Below are 17,251 nucleotides of genomic sequence, written 5' to 3' on the forward strand. Positions count from 1 at the left end.
GTTTCTTACTGACACTCTTAAAGTACTTACTGTCTTATTTCTCGTTTATGATCTAGGTGACTTGCTGACCGATCCTTCTTGACCAAAGAAGCTTCAAAACCTAAGCTCTAAGGAAATTCATGAGAAAAAATTATTTCAGTGAACATACGTTGTGTACAGAAATTCTAAGCCATGGTATTGTCATTAAGAACAGTTCCATTACTGAGGGCAAGTCACTCTGGGGAATACAAAGATGAAGATGTGCTTCCTGTTCTTGATTGCCTTTATTTCTAAACTTTCATCAAAGAAGTGAATATTTCCTTAATTCTAGTTAATACCTATCCTATATATAACAGTTTAACTCAAGTACAACTGTCCTCAGTAGAGGTTCTCATTAATAGGCCATAAAAGCTAGCACCAGGCTGGGCATGGTGGCTCATACCTGTAATCCCGGCACTTTGGGAGGCCGAGGCAGGCAAATCACAAGGTCAGGAGTTCGAGAGCACCCGTCTCTACTAAAAATATAAAAAATTAGCTGGGTGTAGGGGCAGGCGCCTGTAATCCCAGCTACTCGGGAAGCTGAGGCAGGAGAATCACTTCAACCCAGGAGGCGGAGGCTGCAGTGAGCTGAGATCGTGCTACTGCACTCCAGCCTGGGCAACAGAGTGAGACTCTGTCTCAGGAAAAAAAAAAAAAAAAAGCTAGCACCATACTAAATAGATTATTCAAGGCCTTGTATATGCAGTATTTATTTTTGTTTTATCAGAAAAATAACATGAACAAAAATCATTTTCCCCAATAAAACAAAGTATAAAAAGGAAACTACCCCTAAGCAAGACTTATCTGACCATAGATAGTAATACACATTATATTTCCAACTGCTAGGGGAAATGCTGCCATCTTACATTTGTTGGCAGTGCACAGTGAATAGAACAAGCGTGAGCTTTGGAGTCAGAGTAATTAGGCTCAAATCCCAGTTATGACAGTTACTAGCTATGTGACTCTGGTAAGTAACTTAACTTCTCTTAATCTGAGTTTCCTCACCTCCATAATGAGTATGACCACATTGCTGTGGCAATTAAGGGTTGAAGCTTTGCAGTCTTGGTAACCGGCACATAGTAGGTACTCAGTAACACTAGTTTCACAAAAATGGTAATGGTAATGTCATCTATACTAATAGGATCTTAATTGAACCATTAAGATGCTTTAAATCACTTGAACACCAATTCTATAGCATACTGAAACTTTTAAAATACATTCACATGTATTACCACTTAAGATTTATTGAAGAACACAGGATGAATCTGTCACAAAGAAAGGGTTGTGTCGTTTGTTTTAGAGACAGGGTCTCTCTCATGGTAACCTTGAACTCCTGGGCTTAAGCAATCCTCTTACCTCTGCTTCTCGTGTGACTAACACTATGGGTGTGTGGCGCCACACCTGGCTAATTATTTTCATTTTTGTTGCAGAGACAGGGTCTCACTATGTTGCCCAGGATGGTCTTGAACTCCTGGCCTCAAGTGATTCTGCCATCTAGGCCTCCCAAAATGCTGAGATTATAGGCATGAGCCACCATGTCCAGCTGGGTTTGGTCTTTTAAATTTCTTACTTTAACTTAAAAATAGGTCTTTTGTTTTGACCTAACAAACAAAAAGCCATCAAGCAGGATTCTTCACTTTCTTAGTAACTACTATGAATCTTATTTATAACAAATTATACTTTATTTTCATTTTCTAAATATTTTGCATGTTTTGTGGTTCTAACTTGTTTGCTCCTGATTAATAGTGTAAATGTACCTTTGCCTAACTTTTCCTGAAAAAGACCAAAAAAAAAAAAATGCAGACACATTTACATTAAATTTTGAGACAGATCTTGTTTGAAATATTCAAGGGAGTTAGATTTTTTTTTTCATTGCCTCTATCTGATGCAAACCAGAAATGATTCACGGGAATGCTGATTAAATAGGTAAGAACACAGAAACATAAATTCTTGGCACTTACTTCAATTGTATGGATAATATCTCTGGGACCAATAATTTCTGGGTCATATTTAATATGTGCTTTGTTGGTTGCCAAGGCCACGGAGCAGTACAGGATCCCTCTGTGATTTGTGAGACTCGACTCTATTTTATGTACGCAGGAGGCACACGTCATACCTCTCACCTGTTAAAGACAAAGCATTTATTATTCAGGAATATACTTTTTCCACCATTAAACATGAGTTATCTTTTTTTTTTTTTTTTTTTTCCCCAGACAGAGGCTCTTGCTCTGTCGCCCAGGCTGGAATACAGCGGCGCAATCTCGGCTCACTGCAACCTCCGCCTCCCAGGTTCAAGTGATTCTCCTGCCTCAGCCTCTTAAGTAGCTGGGGTTACAGGCATGTTCTACCATGCCCGGCTAATTCTTTTGTCTTTTTTGTAGAGACGGGGTTTCACCATGTTGGCCAGGCTGGTCTCGAACTCCTGACCTCAAGTGATCCACTGTGCCCAGCCCGAGTTACCACTTTTCACAAAAGGACTCATGGGATTGCCACACAAGATCTTAATTGCACTACTAGTATGCTTTAGATATGATCATTAGGATATCATTTTTATACCACATTCATCAAATATATGGTCCCAGATAGAAAAGGATCTCATTAAAAGTCTCCCAATTCCTGTCACTACTACTCAGTGATAGAGGATTTGACATTTATTATTGTTTCTTGTATCCAAAGTCTTGCTTCCCTCTGGATTTTTTTTTTCATCCTGCTAAAGTATATAACCACTAGTATAACTTTTAGTGAAGTTAATGGATGGCAAAAGTGTTTTGACTATTTATGTCTAAAAAATGTATTTTTCCCTATATCTTGAGTGGGGTTATAGTTTAGCTGGGCATTAAATTCTAAGATGGATGGGCATGACTTCTAGAATGACTGTGTGAGAAGCTCAGCAAATCCTTTCCTCAGAAAGCAATGATAAAACTGACAAAAGTATCAAAAAATAGCCATTGAAATACTCTGGAAATTGACCAAAGGGCATACCACAAATTAAGAAGGATTTATTCAAGAATATCTGCTGAAGGGATATCAGTGCAAATGGTGCAGTAAGACCTCTAAAATTCTCTCTGTAAAAACCATGAGAAAACGGGCAGAAATTGTAAGAACCATCTTTTTCCAGAAATCTGGAAATCAAACAAAAGTTTGCAGCAATCTAGGAAGCATTTATTCAAGAAAACAAGATGGAGTACAAAAAAACAGAATGAATAAGACATAGTATTTCATAGCACAACAGGATGAATATAGTCAATAATAACTTAATCATACATTTAAAAATAACTAAAAGAGTATAAATGGATTATCTGTAACACAAAGGATAAATGCTTGAGGGGATGAATACCCCATTTTATATGTGTTTGTTACTCATTGCATGCGTGTATCAGAACATCTCATATACGTCATAAATATATGCACATGCACCTACGCTGTACCCAGAAAACTTCTGTGCTCTAAACACCACCACCAAGGAAGTAAAGAGACAATACCAGAATGGGAGAAAATATTTGAAAATCATATATTAGATAAGGGACTTGTATCTAGAATACATATTCTTACAACTCAGTAATAAAAAGACAAACAATCCAATTAAAAATGGGCAAAAATGGTCAGGCGCGGTGGCTCATGCCAGTAATCCCAGCACTTTGGGAGGCTGAGGCGGGTGGATCATAAGGTCAGGAGATCGAGACCATCCTGGCAGCATGGTGAAACCCCCGTCTCTACTAAAAATACAAAAAAATTAGCCGAGCGTGGTGGCAGGCGTCTGTAGTCCCAGCTACTCGGGAGGCTGAGGCAGGAGAATAGTGTGAACCCGGGAGGCAGAGCTTGCAGTGAGCCGAGATCGCGCCATTGCACTCCAGCCTGGGCCACAAGCGAGGCTCCGTCTCAAAAAAAAAAAAAAGGCAAAAATTCGAATTGTTTCTCCAAAGGACATTTATAAAAGGCCAATAAGCACAAGAAGAGATACTCAACATCATTAGTCATCAGGGAAATGCAAATCAAAACCAAAATGAGATACCAGTTCGCTTCCACTGAGATGGCTATAATAAAAGGGTAATAGCTAGTGTTGACATGCATATGGAACAATTGGAACGTCAATACAATGTTGGTGGGGATATGAAATGATACAGCTGCTTTAGAAAAAGTTTGGCAGTCCCTTAAAAGGCTAAATATAGAGTTACTAGATGACTTAGTAATTCCACTTCTAGGTATATCCCCAAGGGAATTAAAAACATAAGTTCACACAAAAACTTGTACATGAATGTTCATAGCAGCATTACTTACAATAGCAGCAATATTCATAAAGTGGAAACAACCCAATTGTCCATAAACAGATGAATAAATCAACAAAATGTAGTATATTCATACACCAGAATATTATTTGGTAATACAAAGGAATGCAGTAATGATACATGCTAGAACACGGATCAATCATGAATACACTATGGTAAATAAAAGAAGTCGGTTACAAAGGACTACATATTATATTATTCCATTTATATGAAATGTCCAGAATAGGCAAATCTATACAAATATAAAGTAGATTAGTGGTTGCCTAGGGCAGAGAGAGTAGAACCAGTACAGGTAAGAGATTAGGACTAAAGAATGACTACTAATGAGTTTTATTTTAATGGGGATGAAAATGTTTTGAAATCAGATAGTGGTGATAGTTGCACAGTCTGTGAATATACTAAAATGCACTGGGTTGTACACTTTAAAAAGGTGAGTTTTATGGTATTTCAAAAAAGCTATTATTTTTCAATCCTTAAAAACATATAAAAGCCTACTCATTCTTTTTCATTCTTTTTAATATCTACTCAGTATCCCATGATATGGATGTATCATAATGTATTTAGTCTCTAATGACTGAAATTTAGTTTTTCCCTATCTTTTGCTATTGTAAACAATACTATAATGAACATCTTTGCATATATATCATTTCATACATATGCAAACATGTCTGTTGGATAAATTTCTACAAGTGGAACCTCTGAGGCAAAGGCTATGTGCAATTTCACCTTTGACAGATATTGCCAAATTCCTCTGTTGGCAGCTTGTATCAATGTACACTCCACCAGCAATACATGACAGATCAAAAACACAGTGTTAACAAAATGGTTAACTTTACCAATCCAATAGGTGAAAATGGTACTTCAGTGCCATTTTAATTTGCTTTACTCATTACAAATGAAGTTGAACATCTTTTCATGTTTAAGAGGCATCATTTTTGCTTTTCTGTGAACTGTTAGTTCATATCCTTTATCATCAAAAAGAAATTTTGGGTTGATGACGTTTGTCTTATTGATGTATAAAAGCTCTTCATATATGAAGAAAATTAACCTTCATCTATGATATGAATTATAATTATTTTAATTGCCTTTTGACTTTCCATTCAGTGTTTTCCTCCCAAGAAGAAATGTTTAGGTATCTGAATTCATCAATCTATTAATCTTTTCTTTTATCAGTTTTGTATCATATTTTAGAAAAACACTTCCTACTCCAATATTGTTTTTTTCTTTTTTTTTTCTTTTTCTTTTTTTTTTTGTGAGAAGGAGTTTCACTGTTGTTGCCCAGGTTGGAGTGCAATGGCATGATCTTGGCCCACTGCAACCTCCGCCTCCCAGGTTCAAGCAATTCTCCTGCCTCAGCTTCCTGAGTATCTGGGATTATAGGCGCATGCCACCATGCGTGGCTAATTTTTTGTATTTTTAGTAGAGACAGGATTTCACCATGTTGGCCAGGCTGGTCTTGAACTCCTGACCTCAGGTGATCCACCCACCTTGGCTTCCTAAAGTGCTGGGATTACAGGCATGAGCCACTGCGCCCGGCTCCTAATATTGTTGTATAAATGAATTAGATGTTATCATTGGGAAAAGCTAGATGAAGGCTACATGGAAATTTTCTGTACTATTTTTGTACTTCCTTGTGAGTCTAAAAGTATTTCAGTGATGAATTGATGGATTGATGTATGATAAAGCAAATACAGTAAAATATTAATTGTAGAATCTAGCTGGTGTATATAGGGTATCTACTGTACAATTCTTCTGACTTTTCTGTATGTCTGAAAGTTTCATAATATTGAAAAAAAATGCTCCAAATATTTCGTCTAGTAATTTCATGATTTCATTATTTACATTCAATTTTGGGAGGCAGGCAAGGTCTTGCTCCGTCCCCTAGGCTGGAGTGCAGTGGCATGAACACAGCTCACTGCAGCCTCAACCTCCCAGGCTCAAGCAATCCTCCCACCTCAGCTTCCCGAGTAGCTGGGACTACAGGTACATGCCACCACATCTCGCTAAAGTTTTACTTAATTTTTATTCTTATTTTTATTTTTTAATTTTTTGAGATAGAATCCCACTGTGTCGCCCAGGCTGGAGTGCAGTGGCACAGTCTTGGCTCAGTGCAACTTCCACCTCCCAGGTTCAAACAATTCTCATGCCTCAGCCTCCCGAACAGCTGAGATTACAGGTGCGCGCCACCACACCCAGTTAATTTTTGTATTTTTAGTAGAGAGGGGTTTGTCAGGCTGTTGGTCAGGCTGGTCTTGAACTCCTGACCTCAGGTGATCTACCCACCTCGGCCTCCCAAAGTGCTGGGATTACAGGCATGAGCCACCACGACTGGCCTAAATTTTTACTTTTTGTAGAGGTGGGGTTTTACCTGTTGCCTGGGCTGGTCATGAACTCCTGGGCTCAAGTGATCCTCCCACCTCAACCTCCCAAAATGCTGAGATTACAGGCGTGAGCCACCACATCCAGCCTACATTCAAATTTTTGCTTAAACTGGAACTTATTTTGGTACAAAGTTAATTTTTTTAATTATACAAATAAACTTAAATACATTCTAGCTGTAAAATTTTCAGTGTTGAAACGATGCAAGTTTCTTTGCTCTTCTCCCTCAATCCTACTCTCTTCCTGAGATAAACACTGTTAATCATGTGTATACACTAGTCCTTTCTCTAGGTGTTTATATACATATATAAGTACATATACATGTAGTTTTGCATTTTTTACTAAATGGGATTATGCCACAAGTATTACACTGCAACTTGTTTTGCTTAAGTAAATAATAAGTCCTAGAAATCTTTACTTGTCAGTTAATATTATTTTACTCTTTTAACATATGTATTGTATTCTACAATATGTCTATACATAATTTATTTAAATATTCCCTATTAAAGGACATTTAATATAGATTGGTTCTAAAGTTTTGCTCTTAAAATTATATAATAAATATAATCTTATGAATGTTCATCTTCCTTTTTCTAAAAAACAAAGTCTCAATCTGTCACCCAAGCTGGAGTGCAGTGGTGTGATCTCAGCTCACTGCAGCCTCCGCCGCCTGGGTTTAAGTGATTCTCATGCCTCAGCCTCCGGAGTAGCTGGGACTACAGGAGCACACCATCACACCTGGCTAATTTTTGTATATTTCATAGAGATGGGGTTTCACCATGTTGACCGGGTTGGTCTCGAACTCCTGACCTCAAGTAATCCACCCACCTCAGCCTCCCAAAGTGCTGGGATTACAGGTGTGAGCCACCCTGCCCAGCCATATATGATCATATTTCCACAGGAAAGAATCCTAGCAGCTGATTTGCTGGGTTGGAGAAAGTGATCACTTTAAATCAATATGCCTTATACCGGGTTTTAAGACTTTATAAAATTTGAGTCTTTAATGCATCTGGAATTTATTCAATTACATGCTACTAGATAGGAATCATACTGTATTTTAAAAGTTAATTTTCATTTATTCATTCAAACCCAATTCTTTTTTGGTTAATAGAGATATGACAATTATCTTTCTACATTCCATGCTTGAAGAGTACCATTAAATCATACCTTATCCTTCCATTTTCCAGTTTCCTTAATTTTAATCATATCTTATTTTCCCCACCTTTAATTATCTTCACAACTCTTCTCTGAACCTTACCAAGTTTTTTTCTGGAAATTTTATTAATCACACAAAAATTCTTACTTACAACAAGTTCCAAAACACCATCTCCTTCATCAGCATTTTCTATCACAGTGGCTCCAAATCCAAGCTCTCGGATGAACTCTGCTATCATTGGGGGTTGTATAACAGTAGGATTATACCTTACTTCTGCCTTGCCAGCCATCAGGGCCACAAGTATAGAATATATTCCTAAGAGCATTGATAAGAAAAACAATACAGGTAACATTCTTTTTAAAAAGAGTAATGTTATAATTACCTTTTAATATCCTCAAATATGAAAGGATTTCTCTTAAGTATGAAAGGATTAAAGTGAATCTGGAGAAATTTATTATTTAACTTTTATACCAGTCTTGACCCCAAGCAATTAGAACTATTCCAAAAGATAGCCTCATTTTTCTTAAACTTTTTATTATGGAAATTTTCAATTATGTGTGTGTGTGTGTGTGTGTGTATAAGAACATAATAAACTTGATGTACCTATCACCTTGCTTCATAATACTTGGCTAATCTTATTTCATATACATTCCTACACCCACCACTCACTGCCCTCTACCCAGATTATGCTGAAGCAAGTCCCAGACATCACATCATTTCATGTGTAAATATTTAAATATGTACCTCTAAAAAATACACTCTTTTTAAAAAACCAAAATACCATTTTCACACCTAAAATAATTCTTCAATATCATCAAATATCCAGGCAGTATTCACATTTTTTTTTTTTTTTTTTTTTTTTTTTTTTTTTTGAGACGAAGTCTCGCTCTATCACCCAGGCTGGAATGCAGTGGCCGGATCTCAGCTCACTGCAAGCTCCGCCTCCCGGGTTCACGCCATTCTCCTGCCTCAGCCTTCCGAGTAGCTAGGACTACAGGCGCCCGCCACCTCACCCAGCTAGCTTTTTGTATTTTTATATTTTAGTAGAGACGGGGTTTCACCGTGTTAGCCAGGATGGTCTCGATCTCCTGACCTCGTGATCCGCCCGTCTCGGCCTCCCAAAGTGCTGGAATTACAGGCTTAAGCCACCAAGCCTGGCCAGTATTCACATTTTTACAATTGTCTTGTAACTGTTTACTAGTTTAACAGTTTTTTGTTTGACTTGGATCCAAATAAGGCCTATGAATTGCAATTGCTTGAGACTGTATCTTGTACATATAAAGCATTTTTAGAAATTAATAAGACAGAGTACTAGAGAAAGGGACTCGGCTGGGCATGACTGCTCATGCCTGCAATCCCAGAACTTCGGGAGGCCAAGAAGGGCGGATCGCTTGAGTCCACGAGTTTGACATCAGCCTGCCCAATATGGCAAAATCCTGTCTCTACAAAAAAATACAAAAATTAGCTGGGCATGGTGGTGCATGCCTGTGGTCTCAGCTACTCAGAAAGCTGAGGTGGGAAGATCACTTGAGCCTGGGAGGTCGAGGCTGCAGTAAGCAGTGTTCATGCCACTGCAATGCACCATGTGTGACGGAGTAGGATCCTGTTTCAAAAAAAAAAATAGAGAAAGGAGTTCATGCACTTATGAAATCATAATTGCAGCAAAGAATCCAAAAATATACCAACATACACATTATAATACTATCAAATAATAGTCATTTATTTAAATTATCAGGTTTTAGTGTCTGACACACAGTAATCTAAAAAGCTCTTATTCCTAGAAAAAAAGTCCCACGCAACTTGCTAAACAAAAAAAGGAGTTCATTTTATGGCAGTCATGCTGTTCACTAGTGCAAACCTTTTTTTTAACAACCATTCCACTTTTCTAGGCCAGCTAATGCTGTCATTGCCAGGAAGAAAATTAATTCTACATAGCAAAAATAAAGCTCTTTCTAGGAATCTGTGGCATTTGATGGCTACCTGCAGGGAATGGTGATCAACAGTCCATAGGTCAAGTCTGAGGTTTGATAAAAAAGAAAAAATGATTAAATATTAATTTAATAGCTTTAAATAAGTAAATAGAATAGTGGGGGGTGTAAGGGGAAGTGAGGATGGTTAATGGGTACAAAGAAAAAGAATGAATAGGACCTAGTATTTGATAGCACAATAGTGTGACTATAGTCAATCATAATTTAATTGTACATTTAAAAGTAACAGAGTATAATTGAATTGTTTATAACACAAAGGATAAATGCTTGAAGGGATGGATACCCCATTTTCCATGATGTGATTATTATGCATTGCATGTTTGTATCAAAACATCTCATGTACCCTATAAATATACACACCTACTATATACTCACAAAAATTAAAAATTAAAAAAATAGATGAACGTATACACGGTGAAAAAAAGAAAACAAAATACCTAATATAATCTAATTTTTCTATATAAAGTGCTTACATTTTGGGCTTTGCTGGTATCAAACAATTCAGGTGATCAGTTCATGGGGAAGTGTCAGTAATATGGGAAAGGTATAGAGAAAGTAGGAAAAAATCTTTTTGCTTCAGCTGAATGTAATCTATGGGCAAACAGAAATAGAAGGGAAAATTTGATTTTTCAAATGCCGAAAACATAAGTTCAATACTTATGTAAACTGCAGATAGTTTAAAAGACTCTTCAAACGATCATAAGAACTCTTTCTATTCATTTTTTTAAATATAATGCAGGGCCAGGTACGGTGGCTCATGCCTGTAATCCTAGCACTTTGGGAGGCCCAGGTGGGTGGATCGAGGTCAGGAGTTCAAGACCAGCCTGGCCAACATAGTGAAACTCTGTCTCTACTAAAAATACAAAAATTAGCCAGGCATGGTGGCACACACCTGTAGTCCCAGCTACTAGGGAGGCTAAGGCAGGAAAATCGCTTGAACCCAGGAGGCAGAGGTTGCAGTGAGCCGAGATGGTCCCATTGCACTCCCGCCTGGGCAACAGAGTGAGACTTGTCTCAAAATATAAATTACATACATATTTCATATATTTACATATTATATTAATATACATTTATATATTTATATATTTATATATAACATATATTATAAATATATATATATGTATAATGCAGACTAAATTGAGAGAAGACCAATGCTACTTAGTCAAAAAAAAAAAAGTGAATATAGTGACTCCACCTAGGCTAAAGTTATTTCTAACTGGGCTAAGAGGTTGTAAAAGGGATAATATGGAAGTAATTAGAAGAATCAGCTTAACAGACTTAAAAAAAAATTGTAACTGGCATAGGCATTGCTTGTCTCATGAAGGTTATTTCTGAATTGCCCCAAAATAGTTGGTTCTTAAATTAAATAGAAACCTTGAATGCTTCTTTTTGTTTTCAATTGCTTGGCAACCTCCCTCCTTTTCTTTTTAAATTAATCTAAAAAAGAATAATAGAAGCTTTAGCCTTGAGTGCATTCCAGTTAGAAAGAATGGAGGCTAAACTGAAGCAGAAATCATAGAATGCGGACAAGGTAATATTGAACTGAAGATGGCTCTGTATACCATGCATTTTGTTATAACAATGTTCTGCCCTTAATATTAACATATGAGGTGAGGTGATTACTATATACATTTTGAGTAATGTTCTTAATGGTGGGGATAAGCTTATACTAGTCCATACTTCTTTATTTAGCTCTGTGACTAACCATATGTATCATTAAGATACCTAGGGCTAGGGCAGCCAAAGTACCAACTCTATGACATTGATCTCATGAAAACTCATCACATATCTTTTTTTTTCTTTTTTTTTTTTTGAGATGAAGTCTTGACCTGTCGCACAGCCTGGAGTACAGTAGCTGGCACAATCTCAGCTCACTGTAACCTCTGCCTCTCAGGTTCAAGCGATTCTCCTGCCTCAGCCTCCCAAGTAGCTGGGACTCCAGGCATGCAGCACTACACCTGGCTAATTTTTGCATTTTTAGTAGAGATAGGGTTTCACCATGTTGGCCAGGCTGGTCTTGAATTCCTGACCTCAAGCGATCTGCCCACCTCGGCCTCCCAAAGTGCTGGGATTACAGGTGTGAGTCACCGTGCCTGGCCATCATCACATATCTTTATGGTTAACAAATCTACTGTGCTATACTGGGAAGTCTATAAATATGAGTACAAATTAATAAGCCAAAACATCTGAATGTGACTGAATTTAAAAAAACTGTGGTATACATTTTCTAAGATTTGTAGCCTAAAATTAACACTTGTATACAATATTAAGTAACTTGTGAACATTTTTACCACAAGCAAAGAGAACAATTTAATTCTAAACAAATTTGTTTTTGGTCTGGTGCTTGGTCTGGGTATAGTAATAATGAAATTCTTAAATATTCTAGTTGTCAGTTTTAGGCATAGCTTTAGACGAAAATTTATGGGACGGGTGTGGTGGCTCACGCCTGTAATCCCAGCACTTTGGGAGCCCGAGGTGGGTGGATCACCTGAGGTCAGGAGTTTGAGATCAGCCTGGTCAACATGGTGAAACCCCGTCTCTACTGAAAATACAAAAATTAGCCGGGCGTGGTGGTACGTGCCTGTAGTCCCATCTACTTGGGAGGCTGAGGCAGAAGGATCACTTAAACCCAGGAGGCAGAGGTTGCAGTGAGTTGAGATCGCACCACTCCACTCCAGCCTGGGCGATACAGCAAGACTCAGTCTCAAAAAAAAAAAAAAAAAAAATTTATGTTCCTTTAAATCCAACACAACCATGATCTATAAAATATAGTAATCTCGTGTATTTCTTTCTGCCATTTGTTTGTTATGAATTTCATAGATATACAAATGTGATCATGAGGTAAACAAGAGAGGAACTTTATCTAAGGGAACAAAACACTAACAAAAACTGGCTTCCGGGACATCAGGGTTGTCCCACACATTACTGAAAATGAAAATTTTTATGAGGCCTTATACCAAGAATCATAAACATAGTTACAAAACATGTAAGAGAACAAAAAAGATGGAGTTCCCAAACTAGCACATAAAATAACAAGCTTCAAGAGTGTCTCACCTTCTTCCCGTCTTAAATTCCGTTCAATGTTTGCTACACAGGAAGCACAAGTCATGCCAGTGACCTGTATGTAACACTTAGATGAAGTCTTTGCTTCCTCCTTGTCTTGAACTGGTATCATCCCTTTAGTATAAAATTCATTAGTTGAAGTCAAAAGTGGCATTTCCGATGAAGGCTGAGCTATTACTACCAACGGCTCATTTGTGTCTGTGGAAAGGGAAAGATTCTTTTCATTTGCAGTATTGATCATTCAACTGCATCATTGCCTCGCTCACAATCCATACCTCCAGGCACTGACAATCTGTTCTTTTAAAACCAGCAAGTTCCTACTATCCATTAGCATTAAGTTATCTCTACACTTTTCTCTGCAGTGACTTCCTATGTCAATACTTCCCATCCCAATTCCCAGGAAAATCTGAGCTACCTGAATAAACAAAACTTTTTTTCTTCTAGCCATTATCTCTACTCCCAATCACAGAGAGAGAGTAGTTTGTTAATGGATAGTTCTTATTTTTATAATGAAATTTTACCATCATGTTGATGATTGGCATACTGGCATCGAAGTAATTCACAATATATTAAGTGGAACAAAAAGCAATTTGCAAAAACAGCACTGCAGTGTGCTGATATTTTTTAAAATTTTTAGTGTATGCATAGATGAGAACATGCATAAGAAAGGCTGAGGGGTTACATACCAAACTATTAACAGTGGCAGGAATAGAACGACAGACAGATGAATACATTTCCTCTATCTATACTTCTATTTTTTTTGAATTTTTAACATACATATATAATATTTAAAAATTTTAAAATGTCTGTGGACAGTGGAAGAAGAGGCAAGGAATAAGTCAGCAAAAAGTCTATTTTGCACAATGGAGTATTCAGAGAATATTTATGGACTCATATCATAATATGATATGAAGCTCATATCATCCCAGAAACTCCCCTGAAGTCTCTGAAATTCTGCTATTTTGTTTTAGTTTATCCACTGCAGTATTAATTACCTCCCAAGAAAGGAGAAATTATTCTAACACATCCTTGCACCTGAAAAAAAAAAAAAGCCAAAGATTTTCTCCTCCCTCATAGAGAAAAGGAAGAAAAGAGCAAATTTCCACTAGCCTATCTAATTTGTTCGTTCTTGTCCTTAGACAAAACACCAGCTCATGTCTATTTAGCTAGGACACAAAGGAACCCCTGCACAGAAGAGTTGGTTTGCAGGATGTTGAAGATGAGCATGTTTGGAAGAAACTTTAACAAAAGCCTGACCACTTCCCTACAGAATAATGTAGACTTCTCAAATAAGTATATTAATGCCTCTTAAATCTGAATGCATATACAATCACCTGGGGGAGCTTGTTAAAATGCAGGTTTTGGCTCAGTACATCTAAGGTGGGGTCTGAGATTCTCCACTTCCACCAAGCTCTGAGGTGATGGCAGTGCTGCCAGCCTAGGTCTGAGTATAGCAAAGGACACTTAAAAAAAAAAATTTCAACTTTTATTTTAGATTCAGGGGGTATGTGTACAAGTCTGTCACATGGGAACACCGCATGACACTGAGGTGTGGATTTTGGATGATTCCAGCAAAGGACACTTTGAACAGTACAGTGTTCCTTAATTAGCCCATCTCCGGTCTTAATTGAATCACTTTAGAAAGATACTGATTCAGATTGTGAGAACATTATTTAGAACATAGACTGTGAAATTTACCAAATAGTACTGCTGTTACATTTTTTAAAAAACCAAAGAAAAACAAAAAGGAGGCTCAGCAGCCAAAAAGAAATCGCTTTGGTTTTGAATAAAACCATTATTTTAATCCAACCAGAAGGTTCCTTCATTCTCTCATAATTACTACTGAGATTTAATTATGAACTTGCACAATGAAAATAAAGTTTATTCTGTCCATCACTTTACCTGTTGTTCCAGAGCAATTTCATTATTTTAGGTACCAGAGGTAACCTGGAATACCATCTGCAATTTTCACACTCTGGAAGTACAGTGTTATATTAAAATAAGTCATAGAGGTAGTCTCTTTTAGCTACCTTAGCATGACCTCTAAACAAAGATCCATAAAATTGTATCCTTTAGCTCTGTGAGTGTGGCAAGCAAAAAAGCAAAGGCTTCTCCATCCTCCACAGAGACAACAAGGGTGTTAAAAGGTCACAATGAATAAAATGCCTGGTTTCTTTTAATTAATTTTTCTACAGGCTGTAACAACACTACTTAAACTTTTAAATAAATTCAAAGGAAAGTTGATTTTCCCGCACTTGAGGCAACAATTACAAACTATTCCAAATATTTCAAGAAAGGATTTCCAATCTGATACTCAAAACTGATGTGAAGTTCAGCCTCTGGTGTAATGTGAAGAATAAATAAATAATCTAAAAATGGCTTTAAAATAATTATAAACATCGTGTCTGCAGCTTACTCTCAAATAGTTCAGAAAAAATTGTGTGTGTGTGTGTGTATATATATATAAATGTATATCTATCTATTAAGAGAGAATGATAAGCGATGTAAAATATTAACTGTGGAACCTGCATGAAATTGGTAAACAGGAATTCTCTACTACTTCTTGAAGTTTTTTGTAAGCTTGAAATTAGTTAAAAATAAAAAGTCACAGCCGGGCGTGGTGGCTCACGCCTGTAATCCCAGCACTTCGGGAGGCCAAGGTGGGTGGATCACAAGGTCAGGAGTTCGAGACCATCCTGGCTAACATGGTGAAACCCCGTCTCTACTTAAAAAAACACAAAAATTAGCCGAGCATGGTGGCGTGAGCCTGTAATCTCAGCTACTTGGGAGGCTGAGGCAGGAGAATCGCTTGAACCCAGGAGGCAGAGGTTGCAGTGAGCCAAGATTGTGCCACTGCACTCCAGCCTGCATGACAGAGCAAGACTCCTTCTCAAAACAAACAAACAAAAATAAAAAGGCACAAAAAGGAAGGAATTTAATCAAGTATTTAGATTGCTTTAATTGGTTAGTGATTACTTCATATATTATGCCTTTTTACTTTAAGGAAATGATGATATAGATAGTCAGGATAAAAGGCATCTTCCATTTTTCTATCTCTTTTTATTTTTTTTTTTGAGATGGAATCTTGCTCTTGTCACCCAGCTGCAGTGCAGTGGCGCAATCTCGGCTCACTGCAACCTCCGCCTCCCAGGTTCGAGTGTTTCTCCTGCCTCAGCCTCCCTCCCAAGTAGCTGGGATTACAGGCGCCCACCACCACGCCCAGCTAATTTTTGCATTTTTAGCAGAGACGGGGTTTCACCATGTTGGCCAGGCTGGTCTTGAACTCCGGACCTCAGGTGATCCACCCGCCTCGGCCTCCCAAAGTTGTGGGATTACAGGTGTGAGCCACTGCGTCTAGCCTCTCAGTACCTCTTTTAAGATTTATAGCTCACCTAGGACTAGTATGATACAAAGGCAAAATGTGTGAATCCTTCTGTATGAGAATGGGTTGCAGAGGTAGACTGTGAGACCTGGATCAGCACTGACACTTACACTTAAAAAAATGGGTAGTTATGATTCCGGTGAAATCTTAAACTCTAATCTCTAGCAGAATCACAGAATGCAATCATTTCATATCAACCTTTTATCCCGATAATATGGGTCACTGTAGTTAAGCTCTATCAATTATTTTATGATGACATTCACTATGCCAAGGTTTTTTACCTACCCATCATGGCCATTAGTATGTATGTTATAAGCCCTAACAGATGCAGGGCATATAACTGGCTCCTGGTAATCATTTGTTGAATAATTGATTCCCGGGGCCCTTAACAATAGTAGGTTGAGGTAAAAGACATTGCTAAAAGTTACTGAGGCCAGGCATGGTGGCCCAAACCTGTAATCCCAGCACTTTGGGAGGCCAAGGTGGGTGGACTGCTTGAGCCCAGGAGTTTGAGAACAGCCTAGGCAACAAAGTGAGACTCCATCTCTACAAAAAAATACAAAAAAAAAAAATAGCTGGGTGTGGTGGTACAAGCCTATAGTCCCAGCTACTCAAGAGGCTTAGGTGGGAAGATAGCTTAAGCCCCTAAGTCAAGGCTGCAGTGAGCCGTGATCGTGCCACTGCACTCCAGCCTGGGCAACAGAGCGAGATTGTGTCTCAAAAAAAAAAAAGTTAGTGAACATGCTGCAGTCATAGTTCCTAAGAAGTAGGTAGATGCTATACATGGTGCCAGAGAATGTTCAAACACTTCTGAATTCCATTTACTAGTTTGATCACCTAAGGTAATTAAAAAGTTGCTTTTACTCTGCTCACATCTGTTATATAAACCCTCATAAAATGCTAGCTATTTTGGCTGGGTGTGGTGGCTCACACCTGTAATCCCAGCATTTTGGAAGGCCGAGGCAGGCGGATCACCTGA

At 37.8% G+C, this 17,251-nt stretch overlaps 1 protein-coding gene across 2 annotated transcripts in view; it reads right to left on the reverse strand.

The window, feature by feature from the left end:
- The window catches only part of ATP7A (ATPase copper transporting alpha), a 144,086-nt gene that overhangs the window by 38,827 nt on the left and 88,008 nt on the right, over positions 1–17,251 (reverse strand). For both annotated transcript variants that reach the window (XM_007992136.3, XM_007992137.3), the window contains exons 5-8: positions 12,882–13,088; positions 7,991–8,154; positions 1,980–2,141; positions 31–107 (exon numbers count right to left, since the gene is read on the reverse strand). In XM_007992136.3, the coding sequence (XP_007990327.2) occupies positions 31–107; positions 1,980–2,141; positions 7,991–8,154; positions 12,882–13,088 (610 nt within the window). The remainder of the gene's footprint in view (positions 1–30; positions 108–1,979; positions 2,142–7,990; positions 8,155–12,881; positions 13,089–17,251) is intronic.

The sequence above is a fragment of the Chlorocebus sabaeus genome, chromosome X (assembly GCF_047675955.1).
Source record: "Chlorocebus sabaeus isolate Y175 chromosome X, mChlSab1.0.hap1, whole genome shotgun sequence".
NCBI lineage: Eukaryota > Metazoa > Chordata > Mammalia > Primates > Cercopithecidae > Chlorocebus > Chlorocebus sabaeus.